Source organism: Lethenteron reissneri, chromosome 57, assembly GCF_015708825.2.
Source record: "Lethenteron reissneri isolate LAM-NWPU_2019-01 chromosome 57, ASM1570882v1, whole genome shotgun sequence".
NCBI classification, from domain to species: Eukaryota; Metazoa; Chordata; class Hyperoartia; order Petromyzontiformes; family Petromyzontidae; genus Lethenteron; species Lethenteron reissneri.
Window position 1 is genome coordinate 9138972 of NC_083835.1, and position 18818 is coordinate 9157789.

General features: G+C 53.5%; 1 protein-coding gene across 3 annotated transcripts in view; it reads left to right on the forward strand.

The window, feature by feature from the left end:
- The first annotated feature begins 292 nt into the window (after window positions 1–292).
- The window catches only part of RYK (receptor like tyrosine kinase), an 88147-nt gene continuing 69621 nt past the window's right edge, over window positions 293–18818 (forward strand). The window contains exons 1-2 of one of the 3 annotated variants that reach the window (XM_061575182.1): window positions 293–389; window positions 1104–1337. In XM_061575182.1, coding sequence (XP_061431166.1) covers window positions 1226–1337 — 112 coding nt within the window. In that variant the 5' untranslated portion in view covers window positions 293–389; window positions 1104–1225. Of the gene's footprint in view, window positions 390–707; window positions 731–1103; window positions 1338–18818 lie in introns of those variants that run through there. The other 2 variants (XM_061575184.1, XM_061575183.1) reach the window with 2 other exon arrangements.

Consider the following 18818-nt stretch of genomic DNA (forward strand, 5'->3'; position numbering starts at 1 on the left):
CGTCACATTGCACGATATATCGTAGTATCGTCACATCGCACGATATATCGTAGTATCGTCACATCGCACGATATATCGTGGTATCGTCATGTCGCACGATATATCGTAGTATCGTCATGTCGCACGATATATCGTAGTATCGTCATGTCGCACGATATATCGTAGTATCGACATATCGCAGATGTATCGTACGATATATATCGTGATGCGCCGATATATATCGTAGTATCGCGATAATCGTCAGCTCGACACGAGGACCCGGATCCACGAGGATCCGGTTCCCTCCCCCCTCCCCCCTCCTCCTCCTGGGAGACTTGAAACAACAAAACTCGTGCAGACGCAGCGAGGCCGCAGAGCGACGAGGTCGTGGTGAGGAGTGCGGAGACGTGGTGAGGAGGTGGTGGTGGTGAGGAGTGAGGAGACGTGGTGGTGAGGAGTGCGGAGACGTGGTGAGGAGGTGGTGAGGAGGTGGTGAGGTGGTGGTGGTGGTGACGTGGTGGTGGTGGTGGTGGTGAGGTGAGTGAGGTGAGTGAGGTGGTGAGGAGTGCGGAGACGTGGTGAGGAGGTGGTGAGGAGGAGGTGGTGGTGGTGGTGAGGAGTGAGGAGACGTGGTGGTGAGGAGTGCGGAGACGTGGTGAGGAGGTGGTGAGGAGGTGGTGAGGTGGTGGTGGTGGTGACGTGGTGGTGGTGGTGGTGAGGTGAGTGAGGTGGTGAGGAGTGCGGAGACGTGGTGAGGAGGTGTGGTGAGGAGGTGTGGTGAGGTGAGGAGGTGGTGAGGTGTGAGGTGAGTGAGGTGAGTGAGGTGGTGAGGTGGTGAGGTGGTGAGGAGTGAGGAGACGTGGTGAGGTGGTGAGGAGTGAGGTGGTGGTGAGGAGTGAGGAGACGTGGTGAGGAGGTGGTGAGGAGGTGGTGAGGTGAGTGAGGTGGTGAGGAGTGAGGTGGTGGTGAGGAGTGAGGAGACGTGGTGAGGAGGAGGAGGTGGTGGTGGTGAGGAGGAGGAGGTGAGGAGTGAGACGAAGTGAAGAGAGCGGCGTGGGGCACAGAGAGACCCGTGGTGGAGTTGGAGTTGTTGGTGGTGTTGGTTGTGTTGGTGTCGGTGGTAGAGTTGTTGGTGGTGGAGTTGTTGGTGGTGTTGGGGCGAAGATTGAAAGAGGAACGAGGTGGAGAAGACGACGAGGACGACGACGAGGAGGAGGAGGGGGGAGGAGGAGGTCATCGTGCTACCATGGTCACCCATGTCCACCTCCTCCCGGCCGTCTCGCTTCTCCTCGCGGTGCTCGCCGTCGAGAGCTCCGTCAACATCTTCATGAGCGAAGACGAGGTGAAGAAGCTGCTGGGTGAGTCGCCGCATCCACCTCATCATCCACCTCATCATCCACCTCATCATCTCCATCATCGTCGTCGTCTTCACCAGGCCCGCATCGGTCCCCGCTATTCGCGCCGCGACGTAGGCCGCTATCGAGACCACGGCGCTCGGATAGCGCCTCGTGCCGGGCAGGGCGCGCCTCGGCCGGTAGGGGCCGGCACGCCGAGCCGGGGTCTCTCTCTGTGTGCGCGTGTGTGTGTGTGTACGTCTACGCGATTACGTGTCTATGGTTGTGTTTGGTATATGGGGTTTAAATGTAGTCGTTGTTGTTGATGTGGATTGTTCGGCTTGCCTCTGTGAGCGCGCCGTGCGTGGCGGTGTGTACGACTGGGCCTCCCCTAGGTCGACTCAGCCTCAAATGAGTACCTGGTGCGGTGTGTAGCAAACGTCGCCCTCGTGTGCCGTGCCGGCCTTCATAGGGGCTGCTACTCGCTAACAGCACTTGCCCCTACAGTCTGCTAAGGCTACACGGGGGGCATTTGTCTTTGTATTCACGTGTGCACGTACACATGTGTAGACAGTGTGCGTGTACGTGTCTCTATACGTGCAGTTCGTGTATGTGTACTTGTGTGTATCTGTATTCGTGTGTGTACCTGTGCGTGTGTTCGCGTTTGTGTTTACTTGTGTGTGTAGCTGTTTGTGTGTGTAAGTGTGTGTGCATTCGTGTGTATGTGTGTGTGTACCTGTGCGTGTGTTCGCGTTTATGTGTTTACTTGTGTGTAGCTGTGTGTGTGTGTACCTGTGTGTGCATTCGTGTGTGTGTGTACCTGTGTGTGTACCTGTGTGTGTATTTGTGTATGTGTGTACCTGTGTGTGCATTCGTGTGTTTATCCCTGTGTGTGTACCTGTCTATGTATTTGTGTATGTGTGTGTGCATTCGTGTGTGTGTATTCAGCCTCAAATGAGTACCTGGTGCGGTGTGTAGTGAACATCGTCACTAGGGAGACAAAGGCGGCCGGGCGTGGTGCTGGCCACCCACCCCCTCGTGTGCCGTGCCGGCCTTCATAGCTGCTACTCGCTCACATCACCTGCCCGAACAGTCTGTTAAGGCTACACGGGGGATCTTTGTCTTGATGGTGACGATGTGATGCTGGGTATGCTGGGGATGCTGACGATGGTGGTGATCGTGGTCGTAGTAGTGGTGGTGGTATTGGTGGATCTCTCTTTGCCTTGTGTGTATATGAGCCATGGAGACGTGTCTGCCTTCAATATCATTTATTAGCTCTTCAAGGGCGAGTGGGAGGCCTCGCTGAGACTAAAAATAGACTATACGAGACTTGACCTTGCGTTTAAATAAGTGCGGGTAAAAACGGCCAATACTTGGATTGCCCCACACAACGCAACATTGACGTCCTAGACTTACATAGAGACCCATAGAATCACATGGAGACCCATAGACTCACATAGACACCCATAGAGTCACATAGAGGCCCGTAGACTCATATTCAGACCCATAGGCTCGCATAAAGACCCATAGGCTCATATTCAGATCCATAGACTCGCATAAAGACCCATAGGCTCGCATAGATACCCATAGACTCACATAGAGACCCATAGATTCACATAGAGGCCCATATACTCACATAGAGACCCATAGACTCACATAGAGGCCCGTAGACTCACACAGAGACCCATAGGCTCACATAGAGACCCTTAGACTCACATAGAGGCCCGTAGACTCACACAAAGGCCCATAGACTCACACAGAGACCCATAGACTCACACAGAGACCCATAGACTCACACAGAGACCCATAGCATAGAACTTACCACTCATAGAACTTGCACAGAGAACCATAGAACTTGCGGAGAGACCCATAGAACTTGTACAGAGACGTTAAGTCACACAGATAAACGCAAATACGTGCGCATCGATCCTCGACTTGCACATTCACCCAAAAGGCAAAGATAGCCAGTATAGCCTGAAAAGACTGTAGGGGCAAGTGCTGTTAGCGAGCACCTATGAAGGTCGGCACGGCACACGAGGGGGTGGGTGGCCAGCACCACGCCCGGCCGCCTTTGTCTCCCCAGTGGCGATGTTTACTACACACCGCACCAGGTACTCATTTGAGGCCCAGTCGACCTAGGGGAGCCCCAGGACCGGTTCAGATAATCGTCGCTGGTGTTGGTGGTGGCCGTGAGCAGGTATCGAACTCTGGTTGCTGGGTTCGTGGCGCAGCGTAGCGCGAACCGTTACACCACCGCACAAACACCCCCTGCACTCGGAGAGGTATCAGCTAGCACAGGTTCCAATGGACTCACACAGGGACCCGCAGATTTGCTCAAATACCCCATACACTCGGTGAGACACAGGCTTGCAAAGGTACCCATAGGGGATGTTTATTACCTTGCCTGGTATGCAGGAGCTTGTGGTTTCGATCCCGACCCTGACGCCTGCTGGACATTTGGAGTTTGTGTGTCGCTTTCTCTCATCATCATCACGGTGGCTGGGAGATGTTGACTACCTCGCCTGGTGTACAGGAGGTCGTGGGTTCGATCCCGACCCTGACGCCTGCTGTATATTTGGAGTTTGCGTCTCTCTCTCTCCGTAGTCACATGGAATTTTCTCCAGGTCCTTCGGTGTTTCCCTCGACATTTAGAATCAACATCACACGTTTAGAGTATTCGGCTGTTATAAATGTCCAGGATAAGCCCCTTTCATAATAGAGGTTTTTGTGGGTTAGATCGCACAAATATGTAAATGTGTCGTTAAACCCGCCACCACCCGACAGAGCCAACTAGTAAGGGTTGTAATGTAAACAGAACGTGCCAATTCGTCACTAGTACAGCACTAGTGTGTAGTGTATAGTAGTGTAGTGTGTAGTGTATAGCTGAGGTGTGGACTCGAGTCATGTGACTTGGACTCGAGTCAGACTCGAGTCATGAATTTGATGACTTCAGACTCGACTTGGACTTGCATAACAATGACTTTGTCCCACCTCTGGTGTATAGTGTATAGTAGTGTATAGTAGTGTGTAGTGTAGTGTGTAGTGTAGTGTGTAGTGTATAGTAGTGTGTAGTGTATAGTAGTGTAGTGTGTAGTGTATAGTAGTGTGTAGTGTATAGTAGTGTAGTGTGTAGTAGTGTAGTGTGTAGTAGTGTAGTGTGTAGTGAAGTGTATAGTGTAGTATACTAGTACAGCACCCCGGTGTGTTGAAGAGCCAAGCCACAACATTTACAATCTGAGTAACGACGTTTCGCCAGTAATTACAACCAGCTTCATCAGGCGACAGCCAGATTTGTGGAGAAGTCATCACCTGTTTCGTTCCTCATCTAGAGGCGTAGATGTGGTGACCACGCTTCTGCGCTCTTGCGCATTATGCATGTGCATGATGCGAGCCCTTAGAACTTGTCCTTCCTGTCTATTGTGTTTATTAAAATAGCCGTACCAACGGTAATCCCTATTGAAGTATGTTGGCATTTCTCGGGATGCATTTAAATAATGTTTTATTTGATGATTCGCTTCCACGCAGCACTAAAGCGGTAGCTATCCGAACGGTTAAATTATTTTTATTTATTTCATTTTCGATAAATGCTCTAATTAGTCTTGGCCAGTAGTAGCTAGTTTTGCCCAGAACTTCAACATTATCCAAATCAATTGAGTGTCCTTGTTGGCACGCGTGTTCTGCTACTGCTGACAGTTGTATTTGGGAGAATTTAATATTTCTCTGATGTTCTTTTAGTCTCGTGCTGATCATTCGTCATGTTGGCCCAACATCACATTTACCGCACGTGCAGTGAATCCTGGACACACCTTCTGTTGATAGCTTCGGTAACACATCTTTTGTACCAGATATTAATTTTCGTATTTTATGTACTGTGCCAAATCTGACTCGGATATTTTGTTTTTCCAAACATCTGGCTAGTTTATCAGTGACTCCCGCAATGTGTACGGTATTTTGATCGTTTTAATTACTTGGACAATTTCAACGCTCGTTCATTTGATTGGGTTTGGGCATTCAATGCCCTGTTCATTTGTGCGTCAATGTAACCGTTCATTTCATCATTGTAACCGTTCATTTGCAGTGCTTCTTTAACAAAATAAGCCCCTTTTTGAGCTATAATTTATGATGGCTAGATCGCCTCTGAAATAAGTAATATTTAAAAATACATTTTTTTAAACACGCTTTAATGAAATGTACCGTACGAGTAATGGCAGAACTCCACGACTCCAGGAAGTGGCCCCGAGGCTTGCCACAACGTAAGGGGCCGTGGTGATTTACAGCCAACGTCAGTTGAGCGTGGACAATTAGACCCAAGGCGAAACATAACATTTAAAAAATATGGTTTAAACATGTTTTTTTTATTTTTAATGATAGAATATAGTATCGTCATCAATATGACATAAGTATACCAAGTTTGCAGTCGATACCACATTGGGAAGTGGGTTAAAATTGAGTTGCAAGATTTGAGGATACGACAACAACAACAGACAGAGTGAGTGAAATAAAGCGTGTAAAAGAGCTGTACGGCTCAGTGGGCCTTACCTGCTAAAATAAAAGAGTTTATAGTTATATACGTTTTAATAGACTCACACAGAGACCCTAAACTTTCACATATACCCCAGACACCCGCAGTGACACTTCTAGACTCCCACGGGACCCACAGACTTAATTGCAATTAGGCGGATCACCTTTCTAATCGGGTGAGATTCCACTTAACTCTGTCCAACAGGGGATTGACGATGGGCCACGTGTTGTATAAACATCGATCAAAGACGGTGATCACCGCGTCGCACGGCGCTGTCGGAATGCGCTTCCGTGGCCGTCTGGAATGCTTTTCCGGTATGCGGGGGGCCCACTGGGAGCTGCGATGCACTTTTAAATCATCATCATCATCATCTAAGATTGGCAAACTCGTGTCTTTAGAACTGCTTGTTGTTGTGTTTAACGTTGTCGCCCTTACCTCCCCCACACAACCTCCAATTGGCGTGGTTGGTTACGTGCCGGTGGTATGAAAGTGCGTGGAGCAATCCGCAAAACTATGATTGTGTCTGCAAGGCACTTTAAGTTGATGCTGTAAATCACAACTCGCACCAGCTACCAGCTACCGTCATCCTGCGTGTAAACGCTTTTGAGTCAGATCTTTAAAGGTGCATTGACATTTTTTTTGATACTCCTACTAATGCTCCTGCTGTTATGGAGTGATTCATGCTGCCAGCTATGGCTGCAAAGTTTGGTCGTACATGTTATGTGTAGATCGTTTATTGTTAAATTTGAATCACAGTTCCTGTGATCACTGTTGTTACATTGCTTTTCTAGCTTTATTTTGGTGATTTCGTAAACGTTTTGGTTCAGCCATATTTGTTGTAGTAGAGTTAGCCTGATAACTTTAATCTAAATTGTCTTGTGGTTGTTATTGTTTGACTTGCATCCCTCTGGGTTTTCTGCACACAGCGTTGATATACGGTGCTTTTTCTGGATTTTTGTGTTTGCGCGCGTAGTCACTTTAAGATGTTTCTTGTTCACGGTTTGGTTTCTTGCGGTTGCACCCGATTCAAGAGCCGCATGGCTCACAGGGCTCTACCTAATATATGAAACTGAAACTGATAAATGAACTGAGTCCGCAAAGTGTGGCGGGCTGACTTGGCGGAACGACGTGAGAGCAAGCAGTGATCCGGGTCGCATCGACAAGATGAAAAAACTAAATAAATCCACGAGGTTGTTTGGGGTTTAGATCGCGTCAATATAAATGTCATTAAACCCGCCACCACCCGGATGAAATCGGTCACCGAAAGCCTACGTGTTGTAACTAAATAAAGTTCAGAACTGCCGCAGATGGGAATGGGAGCGAGAGAACAGCCGTTGTCACAGGACAGATCAAATACGGTGCGCAAATGTCGATAAATCGATAAATGAACTGACTGCTCAACTGCGTTAACCACGGCCGGGAATTGAACGACGCTGAAGTTAGTGGCGCGGTGAGCAGTGCCACTGTGCCCCTTCACCACTTCTCCCTCTCGTTCGTTCATTCGTACCGGTTGACTGCACAAAATGTGGAAAGTTGGTCACTCGGCGAAACCCGGTAAGCATTTCTGGTGTGAAATCGGAGCGTTCATTTTCATTGCCCTCCCTCACCGGCGATTAGCACGGTTGGATACGTAGGGTGTGAAAGAAGTTCAACATGCGGTTGGCTACGTACGATGTGGAATAAGTTCAAGTCTTAAGCCTCACCTTACCATATGAATAAAAAGTGTGCTGTACTTGCCGTCCCCCCCCCTCTCCAACCATTATATAAACGGAGTGGTAGCTCCTGCAATCTCTCATTTACTTGATACAGCTGTCGTGGCTGTGACGGTACCACCTGAAGACGGAAGCTTGTGTTGCCTCCGAAACGCCGTGATTTTAATTGTACTTTTTTATGTTTTTATCTACGTGACTTTACCGAAAAAACCTAAGAATATGAATAAGTTCAACATACATCGCAGGGTTGGCTAAGTACAGTGCTTGCTAACAGCACTTGCCCCAACAGTCTGTTTAGGCTACACGGGAGATCTTTGTCACTTGATGTTACTTCCTCGTGGCTCACGGGTAGTGGCACGTGCTCGCCATTTGTTGCACTGGTTTAAACCCGGCAGGCCATGTCCTGGTTTTCCAATAAGAGCAGTGGGCCATTGTAAAGTATAAAGTTAAAAATGCAGGCAGTCCTCTACTTACGATGGAGATGCGTTACGACGACCCCATCGTAAGTCGAAAATGCCGTAAGTCGAAGATGGCCTAGCCTACCCAGGAGTCTTAAAGAATGGTGATAATTTAGCAAAACAGAGCAATTTACAGTACTGTATTGTATAGACTATATACTGTATGTATTTATTAATTACTATACTGTATTGCACAGTAAAATGTAATGTTAAAAAACGAGGTAAATTCTTCGCCTACCTATATGAGCTGCAATTTCATAGAAAGCTTTTTCAGGAAACAATCCTATCTGCTGTAAAAACTTTTAACATGCATTGAACGTATCGTATCGTGGTAACCTTAAAATGAAATCGCTAAAGCTACGTATCACACACGTGCATTGAACGTATCGTAACGTATCATATTGTGCTGTACTCACCAAGATTCTGTCCGTCGTCTGCATACTTGAACGATGTTTGGTTGTCGATGGCAATTTTATCGTAACGCTATCGCCATCGTAAGATCGAAATATCGTAAGTCGGACCCCATCGTACCTCGGGGACTACCTGTGCTGTTTTTATTTGACCAGGTAAGGTCCCGCAGCAGTATGTTAATACTATACGGGGGATCTGTGTTTTTGGTGGTGTGGTGAGATTATGGTGTTGGTGGTGTAGCGGTGGTGGTGGTACAGCGATGGTGTTGTATGTACGTTGAACTTCTTTCGCACCGTACGTAGCCAACGTTGCTGATATGGAGGTGCGGGGGGACAGACAACAACACTAAGCACAAAGACCCATTTGAAAGAAGTGAGTTTGTCAACCGAGATGGTGATTAAAACTGTGTAGCTCCAGTTGCTTTCTTATATCGGAAGGAAGAGTGTTCCAGACGGCCGCAGAAGCGCGTCTAAAAGTGCCGTGCAATGCAGTGGCCGTCTTGAACTAAACTGCTCAACTATTTTATTTTAATTTTACCACGGAATGTCCCACTGAGCTGTGTAGCTCTTTTTCTGAAGCGACCAGGCCATCGCAAATGATAGCTCAACCTCAGCGGTGGCTCATCATCAGCATCATCATCAGCAGCATCATCATCAGCATCATCATCAGCATCATCATCTTCGCCGTCGTGTGGACATTCTAATTGTGGCGGGGAAAAACCGGAGGACCCGGAGAAAAATCCACACCGCCACGGGGGGAGAGAGAGAGAGAGACGCAAACTCCAAATATACAGCAGCAGGCGTCAGGGTCAGGATCGAACCCACGCGATCCTTCATACCAGGCGAGGTAGTCAACATCTCCTAGCCACCGTGATGATGAGAGAGACACGCAAACTCCAAATTTTCAGCAGCAGGCGTCAGGGTCGGGATCGAACCCACGACCTCCTGCACACCAGGCGAGGTAGTTAACATCTCCTAGCCACCGTGATGATGATGAGCGACACGCAGACTCCAAAATTTCAGCAGCAGGCGTCAGGGACAGGATCGAACCCACGACCTCCTGCACACCAGGCGAGGTAGTTAACAGCTGCCTAGCCACCGCGGCTGCATTGCGTGCCGTCGTGTGCCAGCATCGCCCTCCAAACGTCACGCATTTGAAACAAACCAGGCGCAAGTTACTCAAACGGGATCGCACGCAGCAGCGCCATCGCCCCCCTCCCCGACCGATACCGCCGCAGGCCGATCGCCCGGCCTTGTCGGAGTTTCTGGGGCGCCGATACCAACACGCGCCGATAACAACACGCGCCGATACCAACACACGCCGATACCAACACACGCCGATACCAACACACGCCGAACTGGCGTGGCGGTGAAATCGGGCGCGGGAGTGGCGGGAGACGTTCGTTTTGAAACCCGCCGCGCCGGTCGTGCCGCCAGAGAGCGAGTGTGCCGGGCTGGAGCCCCGGTGCGGGCTGGAGCCCCGGTGCGGGCAGCAGCCCCGGTGCGGGTAGCAGCCCCGGTGCGGGCTGGAGCCCCGGTGCGGGCTGGAGCCCCGGTGCGGGCTGGAGCCCCGGTGCGGGCAGCAGCCCCGGTGCGGGCTGGAGCCCCGGTGCGGGCTGCAGCCCCGGTGCGGGCTGGAGCCCCGGTGCGGGCTGCAGCCCCGGTGCGGGCAGCAGCCCCGGTGCGGGCAGCAGCCCCGGTGCGGGCAGCAGCCCCGGTGCGGGCTGGAGCCCCGGTGCGGGCTGGAGCCCCGGTGCGGGCTGGAGCCCCGGTGCGGGCTGGAGCCCCGGTGCGGGCTGGAGCCCCGGTGCGGGCTGGAGCCCCGGTGCGGGCTGGAGCCCCGGTGCGGGCTGGAGCCCCGGTGCGGGCTGGAGCCCCGGTGCGGGCTGGAGCCCCGGTGCGGGCTGGAGCCCCGGTGCGGGCTGGAGCCCCGGTGCGGGCTGGAGCCCCGGTGCGGGCTGGAGCCCCGGTGCGGGCTGGAGCCCCGGTGCGGCTGAGCCCCGGTGCGGGCTGGAGCCCCGGTGCGGGCTGGAGCCCCGGTGCGGGCTGGAGCCCCGGTGCGGGCTGGAGCCCCGTGGCGGGCTGGAGCCCCGGTGCGGGCTGGAGCCCCGGTGCGGGCTGGAGCCCCGGTGCGGGCTGGAGCCCCGGTGCGGGCTGGAGCCCCGGTGCGGGCTGGAGCCCCGGTGCGGGCTGGAGCCCCGGTGCGGGCTGGAGCCCCGGTGTGGGCGGCGTGGGCGGCGGATTGAAGCGTTTAGAGCGGGCGAGGCGACGCTGGGGCTTGGTGCAATTACACACGGGGGGGGGGGGGGGGGGGGGGCAGGGGGGGGGCAGGAAGAGATGGCGATCCGAGACTGTCGATGGTGCCGATTAGCGACGAGTGAGTGAGTGAGCGAGCGGCCGGGGGATTCGGCGAGTGAGTGAGCGAGCGAGCGATTGAGCTTGCCAACCGATGGGAGCTGCCGTCGCTGCCTTACGTGGTGGGGAGCGGTGGTGGCGGAGCGGTGGTGGCGGAGTGGTGGTGGTGGGGGGAGCGGTGGTGGTGGAGCGGTGGTGGTGGGGGGAGCGGTGGTGGTGGGGGGAGCGGCGGTGGTGGGTGGAGCGGCGGTGGTTGAGCGGTGGTGGTGGTGGAGCGGTGGTGGGGGGAGCGGTGGTGGTGGAGTGGTGGTGGTTGTGGGTGGAGCGGTGGTGGTGGGGGGAGCGGTGGTGGTTGTGGGTGGAGCGGTGGTGGGGGGGGGGAGCGGTGATGGTGGAGTGGTGGGGGGAGCAGTGCCACCCCATTGACCCGCCTCTCTGCCTTTCATCCGTTTTGTGTGCCTCCCATTATCATCGGGGAATCAAGTTCACCCGCATCTCCTCGAGCCACGGATCTCTCCCCCCGCCGAGTGAACACACCCGGGGGATGCGGCCGGGTGGTTAAAAAACAGTGAAGCGTGTGGGGGGTGGGGTGTGGGTGGGGGGGGGCCCGTGGGGGGGGGGTGGAGGGGGGGGTGGGTGGTGGGGGGGTGGGTGGTGGGGGGGGTGGGTGGTGGGGGGGCCCGTGGGAGAGACGTTTGTAGAGGCTGCGGGTTGAGCTTGCGACCCGTCTCGTCGTCCGCGCGTCGCTCTGCGGAGCGGCTGGGGGCAGCGTTTGGTGCGCTTCCCGGCGGGGTCACCGGTCTCGTTCGGGGGTCACCGGTCTCGTTCGGGGTCTCGTCGCCGGTGAGGACGCGCCCGGCGTTCGCCGTGATGGAACCGCGCCGCCGATGTCATCACTCCGGTCGTTGTCGCAGCGGCGGCAGCGGTGGTGGCTTCTGGCCCGGCCGTCAAACGAAAACGGAGGTCACCGCATCACCGGAGGTCACCGCATCGCCGCGCTGGCGCTTCTGCGGCCGTCTGGAACGCTCTTCTCTTCCGATATTATCGGTAGCGTCTGGAGCTAGGCGCTTTTAAGTCGTTGTCGAGGTTGACAAACTAATCTTTTTATAACTGCGTCTTGTGTTTCGTGCTGTTGTTGTTGTGCTTCCCCCCCGTCTCCTGCACCGCCAATTAGCGCGCTTGGCTACGTATGTACGTACGCGGCCAATGTTACGTGTTCATAATGATGTTAGTATCTTCCTGTATTAATATCTATTGTTTAAATATTATAAAATACGCTTTTTGGGGGAATAAGTAATATTTAAAAATACTTTTAAAAAAACATGCTTTAATTAAATGTACCGTACTAGTAATGGCAGAACTCCACGACTCCAGGAAGTGGCCCTGAAGCTTGCCACAACGTAAGGGGCCGTGGTGATTTACAGCCAACGTCAGTTGAGCATGCACAATTAGACCCAAGCCGACACATAAGATAGACAAAAGAATGCTTTAAAAAAATGTATTTGTATTTTTTTATGATACAATATAATATTGTCATCAGTATGACATAAGTGTACCAAGTTTGCAGTCGATACCACATTGGGAAGTGGGTTAAAATTGCGTTACAAGATTTGAGGATACGACAACGACAACAGACAGAGTGAGTTAAATAAAAGCGTGTAATGAAAAGGGGGTGAACTTTCGATGCTGTCGGAACGAATTCAGCCTCGGAACGAAGTATTACCGACACTCGCTTGGCGACCAAATCTCTCAACAAGCGGTCTCGTGGAACCAATCACCGTCGTTAAGAGGAGGAGGATGAGGTTCTGCCAGAGGTCGCAACCGGGTACCCGATACCCGTACCCTACCCGATACCCGTACCCTACCCGATACCCGGCTACCCGTACCCGGCCGGGTACGGGTAACCGGGTAGCCGTTTGCGACCCTGGTGCGGCCGGGTACGGGTAGGCCGTGAGTCACTGTTGAGTAACCGTTTGTCACTCATTTCCCAACGTCTTGTCTCTTCTCACAATTCAAGTTCCTAGAATCAACCCACCCGCGCCTGCAACATGGCTTCATCCCAGAGGTCGCAATCAGGTACCCGTACCCTACCCGTACCCGGCCGGGTACGGGTAGGGTACGGGTACAGCCGGGTACGGGTACCCGTTTGCGACCCTGGTGCGGCCGGGTACGGGTACAGGTAAGGAATCAAAACCCGTTTGCGACCTCTGGGTTCTACTCTAAAAATACAGGACACACGCACACACACGCGCGTGCCGTAACGGACGGCATTCTGGGCAATGGGCCCTTCTTCCGTGAGTGCAACTAAGAGGGCAGAGGAGGTGAGATTGAGGAGGCGTTGAGCGGTGTGCGTTGGTTGCTCTTGCCAGCTCCTGCTGATATGACCAAATAATTTGTTCAATGTGGACATACGGGGTTTTTTTCTGTGCGTGTTGGTCTCGATGATTATATTATCCGAGCCGTTCCTGGGCCTCCCCTAGGTTGACTCGGCCTCAAACGAGTACCTGGTGCGGTGTGTAATCATCGCCACCGGGGAGACAAAGGCGGCCGGGCGTGGTGTTGGCTACCCACCACCTCGTGTGCCGTGCCGACCTGAGGTGCTACTCGCTAACAGCACTTGCCCCAACAGCCTGTTCAGGCTACACGGGGGAGCTTTGACTTTCTGGGGAGCCGTGGTGCAGTGGTTAGCGCTACCCGGCGACCCGAGTTCGATTCCTGCCCACGGACACAAACACCGGTGACGATTATCTGAACCGGTCCCGGTGCTCCCCTAGGTCGACTCGGCCTCAAACGAGCACCCGGTGCGGTGTGCAGTAAACATCGCCGCCGGGGAGACAAAGGCGGCCGGGCGTGATGCTTGCCACCCGCTCACCTCGTGTGCCACAGTCCCGACTATTTATACGGGGGGGGGGGGGGAGGGGGGGGGCGATCTTCATCTTCGTTTGCTGTGTAGGACAGCGGTGGCGGGAGCGGGTTTTGCGCTCCGTGCCGAGTTGCGTTGACCTGGAGCGCTGCGTGTTAGTGCGGGGAGACAAAGGCGGCCGGGCGTGGCGCTAGCCGCACGAGCAGCCTCCTCCTCGTGTGCGTCTCGTGCGCCTCGTGCGCCGTGTCTGCGCCCGTGGGCTGTCGCTGTCTCGCCGCGTCCCTTTCCCTCCCCCACCGCTGCCGGGCTGTGCGGACGCCCCTGGGGTGCATGGGAGGGGGGGAGGGTGGCGGCGGCGGTGTGGGGGAGCGCTGCTTTGTGAGTGAAAAAAGTCGTCGCTCTCCAGCCCTCCTCCTCCTCCACCACGCTTGTCTCGGCTTGGCCACCGTCACCGCCACCGACACACTGAGAGAGAGAGATTCCCCGGGGAGGGTTGGCCAGCCCCCACGGCAGAGGTCGCAACCGGGTATCCGATACCCGGGTAGCCGTTTGCGACCCTGGTGCGGCCGGGTACGGGTAGGCCGTGAGTCACTGGTGAGTCACCGTTTGTCACTCATTTCCCAACGTCTTGTCTCTTCTCACAATTCAAGTTCCTAGAATCAACCCACCCGCGCCTGCAACATGGCTTCATCCCAGAGGTCGCAATCAGATACCCGTACCCAGCCGGGTAGGGTACGGGTACGGCCGGGTACGGGTACCCGTTTGCGACCCTGGTGCGGCCCGGTACGGGTAAGGAATCAAAACCCGTTTGCGACCTCTGCCCCCACCGTGGCTCGGAGCGGCGTTGGGGGACGCGCGCCGAGCCAGCGGCCGCAGCGGGGCCCCTCAAAAGCCTCGCTTCCAATCCGCCTGGTGGAAACGTCAGATGGGAAGCAGTTTGCGGTTTCGCGTGAAGCGCGGGTCTCGTGCGTTGCCTGGTGGGTTGCTTTGGGCCTTCCGTGAATTTCCACGCGGCGGTGGTGGGAGGTGGGGGGGGCCACGCTTTGGGCCAGGTTGCTTCTGAAAAAGAAGCTGAATAGTTGAGGGGCTTTGCCTGGTAAGATAAAAAAAATAATAATGTTGATTTGAAGCTTTCGTGACTGCAGGAATCCATACTCGGTGGTTCTTTCGGTAAAGTCACGTGGGTAGAAAAATGTAAGTAAAGTAAAAATTTATAAAAATAATAAATTCTTTTTTAAATAAAAAATATATTTTTGAAAATAATAAAAAACTAAATTGTCAGTTACATTTTGACTTAAAACTTTCGTGACTGCAGGAATTCATACTCTGTGGTTCTTTCGATCGCAACATCAGGAGCTTGATGACGACCGCTTGTGTTGCGATCGAAACGTCGCGATTTGTTTTATTTTATAACTACGTGCTGACTTTACCGAAAGAACCACAGAGCATGCAAATCGTGGTTTAGTTTTATTGGCGTGGATCATTTTTGTTGCACTCCTACCGCGGTTTTGTCCTCTTTGTTGTTGTGACGTCCTGATCCCGTGCGCCTCCTGGACATCTGTGATCAAAGAGCTTGAAAGCCCTTCGGATTCCTCCTGCAGCCTTAATCAATGTTGTGATTCTGAGCTACAGACTCTCACATGGACCCACACTCACACAGGGATCCACAGACTCATAGGTTCACTGTGACCAGGTTGAGCTGAATCCAGTCTCTCTCAAGGGTGGGGCGTGTCTCAGCCTACCGAGAAAGTCTTTGAAGTGCAATGCAACAGCCCTTTGTGAATCTACTGCTGGATGAAGGCCTCCCCCACTCCATGTCGTCACGGTGGCTATGAGATGTTGACTACCTCGCCTGGTGTGCAGGAGGTCGTGGGTTCGATCCCGACCCTGACGCCTGCTGCTGTATATTTGGAGTCTGCGTGTCTCTCTCACTCATCATCATCATCATCACGGTGGCTAGGAGATGTTAACCACCTCGCCTGGTCTACAGGAAGTCGTGGGTTCGATCCCGACCCTGACGCCTGCTGCTGTATATTTGGAGTCTGCGTGTCTCTCTCACTCATCATCATCATCATCACGGTGGCTAGGAGATGTTAACCACCTCGCCTGGTCTACAGGAGGTCGTGGGTTCGATCCTGACCCTGACGCCTGCTGTATATTTGGAGTTTGCGTGTCTCTCTCTCTCATCATCATCATCAAGGTGGATAAATGTTAACTACCTCGCCTGGTATACAGGAGGTCGTGGGTTCGATCCCGACCCTGACGCCTGCTGCTGTATATTCGGAGTCTGCGTGTCTCTCTCTCTCCCCGTGGTCGCGTGGATTTTTCTCCGGGTCCTCCGTTTTTTCCCTCCACATTTTATAATCAACATCACCGCGCGTTTAGAGTAATTGGCTACTGCTAAAACTTTTCACGATGATGATGATGATGATAAGCCACTTGGTTGAGCCGTCATCTGTGACGGCCGGATCGCTTCTGAAAAAGAGCTACACAGCCCAGTGGGGCCTTAGCTGTTAAAAAAAAAAAAGTTTAGTTTTTAGTGTCGGTCATTGGGGGTTGTTTGATCATACTTCACTGTGCCGGTTCAAGCAGATTGTTGAAGGGCGTTCACCACCGATGATAGCCGTGGTGCGCTAATAGCTGTCCCACCGCTCCGCGAGGCTGCACACCGACACACCGACACACACACACCGACACACCGACACACAGACACACCGACACACCGACACACAGACACACAGACACTCAGACACTCAGACACACCGACACACCGACACACCGACACGCAGACACGCAGACACACCGACACACGCAGACACACGCAGACACACGCAGACACTTGCCGGTAGCGGTGTGACGCTGTTGGAAGTAGTTCTGGTTGATGGTGGCAGTTGTGGTGGAGTTGTTGACCGTGCGTGGTGAGGAGGAAGCGGTGTTGTCAGCGATAGTGGTGGAGTCCTTCACTGTGCGTGGTGGTGGTGGTGGCGGTGGTGAGGTAGTGGAGTAGTTGGCAATGTTTGTGGTAGTGGTGGAGTTGTTGACAGTGGTGGTGCCGGTGATAAAGTGGCGGTGGTGGTGTTGGTGTTGGTGGCGACGTTGTGGTGGCGGTGGGGTTGTTGACTGTGTGGCGGTGGTGGTGGTGGCGGCGATGAAGTGGTGGTGGTGGTGGACACCGCCGGTTTGCCCTCAGTCTGGAATTCCCGCTTGTAAAGGCCGTGGAGGAGGAGGAGTGGTCATCATCTTCATCTTCATCATCTTCGCTCGCTTAAGGAATGTGACGGTGGCGCGCCACTCGCTCACGCCGGGGGGAGCCGGGGTAGGGGGGGGGGAACCGGGGGGGGGGGCAGGGTAGGGGGGGGGGGCAGGGTAGGGGGGATGGTTGGGTGGATTCGGTGGGGGGGGGCTGCCGCTGCTTCCCCACCGTAGTCAGTGCAGAGTGGCTCACGGTTCACAATGGGCGTGTCTGTACGTCTGTACGTTGAACTTCTTTCGCGCCACCTTGCGTAGACGACCGTGGCTCTCTCTCATCATCATCACGGTGGCTTGGAGATGTTAACTACCTCGCCTGGTGTGCAGGAGGTCGTTGGTTCGATCCCGACCCTGACGCCTCCTATATCTGGAGTTTGCGTTTCTCTCTCTCTCATCATCATCACGGTGGCTAGGAGATGTTGACTACCTCGCCAGGTGTACAGGAGGTCGTGGGTTCGATCCCGACCCTGACACCTCCTATATCTGGAGTTTGCGTGTCTCTCTCTGCCCGTGGTTTGCGTGGATTTTTCTCGGGATCCTCCGGTTTTCCCCTCCGCATTTCGAATCCGCGTCGCACTTTCATCGAGTGTTTGGCTGCTCTAAATGTCCACGTGATGATGATAAGCCAACTTCGTTGAGAAGCTTTCGTTTCTAGATGTGAAGCTATCGTGACTGCAAGGATTCGTACTCTAAGGGTTTTTCGGTAAAGTCACGTAGGTAAAAAATAAAATATAAAGTTAATAAAATTAAAAGTTAATAACTTAAAATTGTATTTTTTCCGACGTGACTTTACCGAAAAAACCTAAGAGTAAGCTATCGTTTGTGGTAGCCAGGGTGCCTCTGAAAAATAGCGACTCCGTAGCTCAATGGGCCTCGCAGCCGGTAAAATAAAATAAAAATCGTTTTGGTTTCGTGTTGCCGTTCATTTGTGGCAAGCACTTTGTGTGTGTGATGAGTGTCAGAAGTGCACCCCCCTCTGCTGCCCCACCACCTATCACATGTAGATTCCATACCACGTGCAGACGAACAGGCTTTTGAAGCGTATATGTTTGTACGTTTGTTGAATTTCTTTCACACCGTGCGTAGCCAACCGTGCGATGCATGTATGTAGAACTTATTTCTTTCGAATCAGTCGAGTGACGTATTTTCATCTGTTGCGTAACGCTGTGTGGAAGCTACCTGGTCTGTTTCTCCGCACGAAGCTTCGGGTCTTCTCGGCCACGGTCATTCCCTCCCTTCTCTACGCTTGCGAAACGTTGACCCCCCTAATGGAGCATCTTTGTCGGTTAGAAACATTTAGGCTGGCCTGCCTACGATCCATCATGGGTTTAGCCAGGCTGGATTGTGTGAGGAGTTTGCAAAAAACCCTTGAAAGATCTGGACAAAGTCCCATCGTCGGTGAGCTCCTCCGGCAGGCAAGGCTGCGTTGGCTGGGTCATGTAGCCCGCATGCCCAGCCACCGCATGCCCAAGCAGCTTTTGTTCGGCTGGATAAGAGAGGGGCTAAACGGGCACGGCACGGGCTAGAGAGGAGATGGAATGATGCGGGACAGGAGGACGTGGGGCTGAGTGGATGACTGGTAACCAGCGGTGGAGGCAGTCGCCCTCCAACAACAACGGAGGGCAGAGGAGCGATGCTCACAACAACGAGCGGAGTGCCGGGTGGCTAAAACACAGCAAATTGGCACAGTCGGAGGCACAGGTGGTGCATCTGACAGTCGTCTCAGTCGGTGAGCCAATGGCCCCTGGGTCTGCCCCGTGACCTCCTGCCAGGGGGCATTCGACATTTCACGTGGCCTCAACGTGCACATGGCCTGGCACAAGCGTCGTGGTGACGTCACCGCCACTTAGTGACGAATGGCGGTTGTTGTATAGTTGTGTGTATAGTGTGAGTGCGTGTTTGTGTAGTGTGTGTGTATGTAGTGTTAGTGTGTGTG